At 35.5% G+C, this 8,173-nt stretch overlaps 1 protein-coding gene across 1 annotated transcript in view; it reads left to right on the top strand.

Annotated features, from left to right (window-relative positions):
• The first annotated feature begins 394 nt into the window (after nucleotides 1-394).
• Nucleotides 395-8,173, top strand: part of LOC106471766 (NADP-dependent malic enzyme-like) — a 41,887-nt gene continuing 34,108 nt past the window's right edge. Inside the window, exon 1 of the mRNA XM_022401309.1 lies at nucleotides 395-653. Coding sequence (XP_022257017.1) covers nucleotides 525-653 — 129 coding nt within the window. The 5' untranslated portion in view covers nucleotides 395-524. The remainder of the gene's footprint in view (nucleotides 654-8,173) is intronic.

Here is an 8,173-nt window from a genome sequence, read left to right as displayed (position 1 = left end):
TTGATACCCGTGGTGGGCACAGCACAGATAGCCCATTATGTAGTTTTGTGCTTAACTCCTAACGAAGAAACAAATATACGTTTATCACGAGATTTTGAGCAGCAAAATACGGAACATGTGTGTGTGTGTGTGTGTGTGGCTAACAGGGCAATACACTAAATAATGTGTACAAGCCTTATATATGACTTCATAGTATCACGCGCAAGTAAGCCACGTTTTTCCAAAAAGCTGATTGGACAAGTTTTTTTATTTGTTATTGTGTCTCAAAACTTTCTACTTGCTCGGCCGCGGCTCAAATACCAACCACGCGTTGTGTATTAGATAAGTGGATCAAGAGAAACCAAGGCTCAGACTAACGCAGTTAAGCTGCATTGAGTTTATAGAATATCAGCTTGGCTTGGTGGTTGAACACAACTGACTAACAGATCTACGTATTACATTTTTGAACGTTTCATTAGTTGCCGCCCTGTAAAAATATTGTTTAGTTGTTCTAATATTGTATAATTAAATACCCCACAGAAAATATGGGCCAGAGCAACGAAAAATTCTATTGTGAGTGTCGTTCGAAAAAGGACAAAAATAAGAATGGCGGACAGACGAAGAAGTTGTTAATGAAAAGTAGCGAATACCTCTACAATCCCCGTGTTTGTAAAGTAAGTCTAAAATAACGATATCCGTATATATGTAAGCATACATAATAAGGGTTTACGTTTCGCTTGATTATGAACTTTCACAGAGGCTTTTTTGTATTATTACAATGTCAAATATACCCCACGTACAAATTATGTTACAAAATGAGTTACGTTGCTGATGATACCCCCGTACAAATTATGTTACAAAATGAGTTGCGTTTCTGATGATACCCCCGTACAAATTATATTACAAAATGAGTTGCGTTTCTGATGATACCCCCCGTACAAATTATATTACAAAATGAGTTGCGTTTCTGATGATACCCCCCGTACAAATTATATTACAAAATGAGTTACGTTTCTGATGATATCCCCATGCAAAGTATGTTACAAAATGAATTACGTTGCTGACTTTTCTTTCTTTTTAATTAATGAAGTTTCTAATATTTCAGAATTCGCAATATACTACTCATATGGTATTTTTCTATAAACGTTTTTCTTTTAACTGTATGTCCTTGTGTTACCTATCAAATGCTTATGTATCAGAATCTCACAATAAACTTCTTTTGATCGAAATGTGACCTGCCCGTGTTTAACAAGTGCATTCTACTATCAAGTTTCTTAACCTGAAATGTAAATTAATAGTTGCGAACAGATACAAGAATAGTACCGTAATAATTTCCTTTGCTGCAAATCCATTTCATTTAAAGTTTGTTCAACGTGGGACCAAATAGACGCAATATATGATTCTCTTTGATAAATCCTGGTGGATATTACTGTTTGGGTTTTAGAATAGCAAACGCCTGAAGTTGGTGAAGAAATGGAAATAAAAAGCTTGATATTTGTAATTTCACGCTTAAAACTGTAACGTTAAACATGAACCTAAAAAAATTAAATATTTGTAATTTGACTTTTGAAACTTTAATGTTAAACATTTTTTTTTCGAACTGCATATAAATAACACTTGAAGTAGATTTTAGACTGCCCTCTTGGGCTGGCTCAGTCCTGTATTAAACGAAACGTCTCGTGGACAGTAACTTGCGCGAGAAAAAGATTTGTTTGTTCGTTTTAGAGCAAGGTCACGTTGGACTATCTGTTGTGTCCGTCGCAGGGAATCGAACCCTGGATATTAGCATTGTAAATCAGTCCGTAGACTTACCGCTGTCCTGCCTGCTGATAGCAGGAAAAGAGTGGATCACAAATGCTGTTGAAATCCGTAAATGAAGGTTCTGCAGGCTAACATGTTTTTTGTATTATGAGTATTAGAGCTATTGTTTAGTTTTGCTTACTTCGAGAGACACGTCTACCCTAGAACTGTTTAACATTAAAAGCTATACAATCGGTCTAACTTGTATATTCGCTTTATGTGTTCACTCCTCTGTGTGTGTGTTTGTCAGCAATATTTCTCGAAAACGACTGGATGGATTTGGATGAAAGTTGGTATACATTTATATTATGACCCAACTTAGAAGTGGTTATTTTGGAAGATCAAAGGTCAAGGTCACGAAAATACAAGAAATCCATATCTATTAACATGGCCACCAATTTTTTTCACACCATGTTTGCTCTGTGACTCAGTCAAAAATGATCGGATTTTGGTTATATTTGGAATATTATTCCTCATTATCCTGCCAAAAATGGTCTGTGTCCATTGATAACGACGGACAAACGGACACATTTTCGTATTTTTTGAGAGCCGAATATGATAAATGCTGGTGGCGGAGCTACGAGCTCCATCGAGTGCACCTCTAGATTTCGCCGTGCATTTCACGTTACAGTAGTATACCCATGAGGAGGTGTTTGCTGCTATTCTCCAAGCAACTTTGTTACTCACACGTTACAGTAGTATACCCATGAGGAGGTGTTTACTGCTATTCTCTAGTAGTATACTCATGAGGAGGGGTTTGCTGCTATTCTCCAAGCAACTTTGTTACTCACACGTTACATTAGTATACTCATGAGGAGGGGTTTGCTGCTATTCTCCAAGCAACTTTGTTACTCACACGTTACATTAGTATACCCATGAGGAGGTGTTTACTGCTATTCTCCAAGCAACTTTGTTACTCACACGTTACAGTAGTATACCCATGAGGAGGTGTTTACTGCTATTCTCCAGTAGTATACCCATGAGGTGGAGTTTGCTGCTATTCTCCAAGCAACTTTGTTACTCACCCAATGTTCTACAGTTTTTTTTTCGTTTTTTACGATTAGACCTACAAAGTTGGTCAAGGGAATGGTTTTTATGGTTTTTTTTTCTTGTGGGAACAGCTGTACTCGGAGTAATTATCGTTACGGTTCAGGAAAATCTCTAGTTACAAACAACAATTAGCGCATGACGTAACTTTAATGCACGTGTGTATGAGAGGACATTCCTAACATCTAGGAAAACAATAGACTAATAGTCTAAACAACAGACTAATAGTCTAAACAATAGACTAATAGTCTAAACAATAGACTAATAGTCTAAACAATAGACGATTAGTCTAAACAACAGACTAATAGTCTAAACAATAGACTAATAGTCTAAACAATAGACTATTAGTTTAAACAATAGACTATTAGTCTAAACAATAGACTATTAGTTTAAACAATAGACTATTAGTCTAAACAACAGACTAATAGTCTAAACAATCGACTAATAGTCTAAACAATAGACTATTAGTTTAAACAATAGACTATTAGTCTAAACAATAGACTATTAGTTTAAACAATAGACTATTAGTCTAAACAATAGACTAATAGTCTAAACAATAGACTATTAGTTTAAATAGACTAATAGTCTAAACAATAGACTAATTTTTCGCACTAAAGAAAAATAATAGTATTAAACACACACACACACACTCATTCCATTAAGCCTAACTCCAAGCCTTTTAATTTTAGAATTCTTCTATGCATTCGAAAAGCTGTATTCTACAAGTTAAAATACCCTAAGCATATAACGCATGGTTTAAGAACTCATCAGTAAATTTTTAATCCGGGAAAAACATGTTGAAATCCAGAGCAAGTCTGTCTTTTTTTCCAGAGCTTTGGATTCGAATCCATAGTAGGACAGATTATTTTAACATGGAACGATTGGTTCGAGTCCAGTACAAGCTCTGTTGTTATGACATAAATCATGGACTCGAAACCAAAAAATGTCTTGTCTTTTAACCAAGAATCCAGTTTATTGAACAAAAGATATGGACCTGAATCTATGGTAGGTGTAGGTTTTGAATGAAAAGCATAAACGTTAATCCACAATGGGTACAATTAATTAATTAAACAATCGTGGACTTAAGGTTAAGTACATTTCTTGAAACCTGGAGTCATGGATTTTATTCCAAATCATAAGTTCAGTTGCTTAGACCAGAAGTCACTGAATCGAATCTATAATTTGCGTGATTTTTTAAAACTGAAAATCATGTGTTGAAATGCACCATGTGCCCAAGAATTATGGGCTTACATCTAATGTAGGTCCAATTGTCTAAAACAAGAATCCAAGTAGATCACGTTCCTGTTTTTTTAAATCCAAAATCATGGGCTCAAATGCACTGTAAACTGGATTCCTTAAACAGAAGCTATGTATTTGAATCCAGGGCAGACATGGTTTCTTAAACTATCATGGGTTCAAAGTCAATTTTCAAGTTTTAGTTTCTAGAAGTTTTTGTGTATGAGACCAGAGTAGATCTGGTTCTATAAATAAAAAAATAGTGACATAGAGTCCAGCGTAGATCCAATATTTTAAACACGAAATAAAGAGATTAAGTACAGGGTAGAAAAGATGCTTTCAACTGTTCTTGAAGTACACATTTGGAAGTAAGTATAGTCATGTTTAGTTTAAATGTGAACAAAACATAACGGACAGTAAACACACTAGATTTAGAAACTTTGAACGCGGGAAGTAATCAATAATATATAGATAACAGGAAATGGCAAGCACTACTGATACCACTGAAACATGAGGTACTTGTACTCTTACCTATTACAACACTTCTCGTAGAAACGTAACTCGCAATGACATGCTTGAAAGATTGTCATTCTTCAATTTACCTTAAATGTCGCCTCATATCGAAAAGTAGAGGTCAATTGTCTGACAAGCACTTTATTTTTTTGCTATTTGAAATGTTAATAATATACTATAAATCAACATGTGTGTGTGTGTACGTGACACGAGTCTGTTAGCACGCCGTTCAATGGAACTGTTCCAAGCTTTTCAGAAATTCCCAAACCACAAACTTACGTTTGCTGAGGCTCTGATGCATATAATGAGATTCCGTGTCTATCTGTACAAATATCCTGATATCTAGAACTCTGTGTGAATAAAACACCCACTTCTAGCTGATATAAGCGTACGGACTTAGCCAATCAGCGTTGACTTCCGAGCAAGCATTGAGCTATGACTATCCGTGGAACCCCTAATTGTCATAATTTTACGAGTGATCATACGATAAGTTCGCGAATATAAGGTTCATAGGTCCATTGCAGTGAAGAATGGAAACGAGATGTTCAGTGAAGTGTCAGTTTGTTCACGTGAAGTAGATTTCATGTAACAAAAACATTGGTAGCTTATAGTTGTTGTTTAAGGCTCATAATTAGGTAAACTAATATATATAGAATTATGAATAATAAATAACTTTGATACCAGATGTCAGTTATTGTTACGACTGTTGCCTAGATACAGTTTAACGAATTATTTCCTTTAGTACATTGTTGCCAGATGAAGGTTCAGTGAGAGGCCGAAAGCTCGCAATAAAAGTGTTTAACGTGCAGAAAAAGTCCGTTTATATTTCTACACACTGGTAGCTTGCTTATATTATAGTTGTCGCTGTGACCTTGTCTTTTCTTTTGACTTATATTATAGCCATCGCTGTAATCTTGTCTTTTGTTATATACTGAAATATATATATAAAAAAAAACATGAAAATTGAGGGGACATATCAAGTCTACTCTTTACGTTCTCAAACGTTTTTGTTCGCGGACCACCTGAGATTTTTATTATTTTTTTATGTGTGTGAAACACAATGGGATCTAAACACTATGCTACCACTTATTCTCCTTAACTACGTAACCTTTCCCAGGACTACCTGAAGGACCGTTTATCTAAGTAATAGTTCGATATTTGAGCATACAAAAAATTATCTTCATAATGAATGTTTTAAAATACCGATTCTTTAGTGTGAAATTATTCCAGATCTGTTCCTTCAAAGTGAAACCACATTCACAGTTTGACGAACATGTAGATAAGACATTATTCCAGATCCGTTCCTTCAAAGTGAAACCACATTCACAGTTTGACCAACATGTAGATAAGACATTATTCCAGATCCGTTCCTTCAAAGTGAAACCACATTCACAGTTTGACCAACATGTAGATAAGATATTATTCCAGATCCGTTCCTTCACAGTGGAACCACATTCACAGTTTCACCAACATGTAGATAAGATATTATTCCAGATCCGTTCCTTCAAAGTGAAACCACAATCACAGCTTGACCAACATGTAGATAAGACATTATTCCAGATCCGTTCCTTCAAAGTGAAACCACATTCACAGTTTGACCAACATGTTGATAAGACATTATTCGAGATCCGTTCCTTCAAAGTAGAGCCACATTCACAGTTTCACTGAGTACAGATAAGTCTGTGCGTATATGACAATGAAAGTAGTTCATGGGTGGTAACAAGATTGTAAAACGTAACAACTCGTACATGACCTACCAAAAGTGGGTCAATGTGAAACTAGCACACGTGCTTTTTCAGTCGCCATTTTTTTAAAATTTGTTGTTGTTGTTGTTATTAGGCCAACGATGTCTCTGACAGATATGTATTGGTATGTTTAAGACTAAAAGTATATCTTAACTGAAAGTACATAATAATATAGTTTCATGAAGTTGAGATAGGTAAAGAAAAAGGGTTTGAAACAATTTTCTGTATGAGAATAAGAAAAACCATCTATAAAAATCTGTTGTTTTGTCAGTTTAACAATTCCGTTAGGCACAGTTCTACTAGAAATTTATTGCGAAACTTTTCGAAATGCTCATGTACATATTATTCCACAATTATATCCGACCTCCATTGACCTAGAAATAGTTTTTTTAGATACATTTTATAATATTTGTTTTTTAATACTCTGTTCAAAATGCCCCTCCGTGGCTCAGTGGTAAACCTGAGGGCATATAACGCTAAAAGCTGAACTTCGATACCTGTGGTGGGCAGAGCATAAATAGCCCATTGCGTAGGTTTGTACTTAACAGCAACAACCGTTTAGTCTAAGTTAGAATAAATCATAAATATTTACTTAACGAAAACAGAGAATTAAATAAATGAACTGTTAAATTACTGAAATTATTGAAACGATTTTAGATTGTTGTTGAGCCCACATCTACACAATGGGCTCTCTGGGCTGAGTTCGCCGCGGGGATCCAACAGTAAATATTAGCCTTCAAGCTCACGACTAAGCCGCCAAGGATGTGTTGAAAATATGAATTTAACTTCGATAAGAGTGTATATATCCTCTCTCTCAGGCAATTACGAAACTGTGGCATAACTAGTAAGTCATTTTAGCGCTTATATCCAAATATTTCTAGTGTATTAGGACAACAGTATTTTAGACATACTCAAATTAAATACTCGCGATCCGATATGGCGTTCAAGGGCCTAGTGTATCGATCAAGTTCCTCTGTTATTCCCAGTTACTAATATAACTACCCCAAAAGGGACCATGCCCCAAAACAAACCCCTTTAGGAACCAGTCCCATGGTAATTGGACACGTCTGTCGTGTTTTCACTGATGTTTAGGTAAGATACGCCTACATTTTTTCCTTATTCGTAATGGTTAATGTTTCTGACGACTGTCGGCAGGTGTTTTACATTAACAAACCCTTGTAAGTGGAGGTATGATCCCAGTGGGCCCAGAAATACCCGTTTTGGTTATAGTGGTGGTCTGTATATTATGTGTACGGCGTTCTAAGTTGTCTTTTACTTACCACAGTGAACCTATATATATTTAAATAGGATTTAAAGTATATGTTACAGCTATGTCACCATCATACTCTTCTTAGTTATTCAGCAGACGAGCTGTTTTAATATAGTAAATATAAATATGAAACTCAATCTCTTATTCGATTCATAACCTACCACTAAGTTATGCCAGTTTCGAGAAATTCCACCAGTCATCATTTACTCTAGACAAGGGAAAACTGAAAAGCAAATATATTCTTATAGTGGTGGGGTGTATATAATATGTATGGTGTTTTTATTTGTTTTTTGAATTACCACAGTGAACTTGCTAATCAGTTTCTGTGTTGTGTAGTCTATGATGAAGTTCACCAAGTGTCTAACTCTAGAACAACACGCGTGAAAGCACACTATACAGTGTTGTGTAGTCTATGATGAAGCTCACCAAGTGTCTAACTCTAGAACAACACTCGTGAAAGCACACTATACAGTGTTGTGTAGTCTATGATGAAGTTCACCAAGTGTCTAACTCTAGAACAACACTCGTGAAAGCACACTATACAGTGTTGTGTAGTCTATGATGAAGTTCACCAAGTGTCTAA

Source organism: Limulus polyphemus, unplaced genomic scaffold (assembly GCF_000517525.1).
Source record: "Limulus polyphemus unplaced genomic scaffold, Limulus_polyphemus-2.1.2 Scaffold115, whole genome shotgun sequence".
In the NCBI taxonomy this organism is placed as follows: Eukaryota; Metazoa; Arthropoda; class Merostomata; order Xiphosura; family Limulidae; genus Limulus; species Limulus polyphemus.
This window is presented reverse-complemented; position numbering and strand designations above follow the sequence as displayed.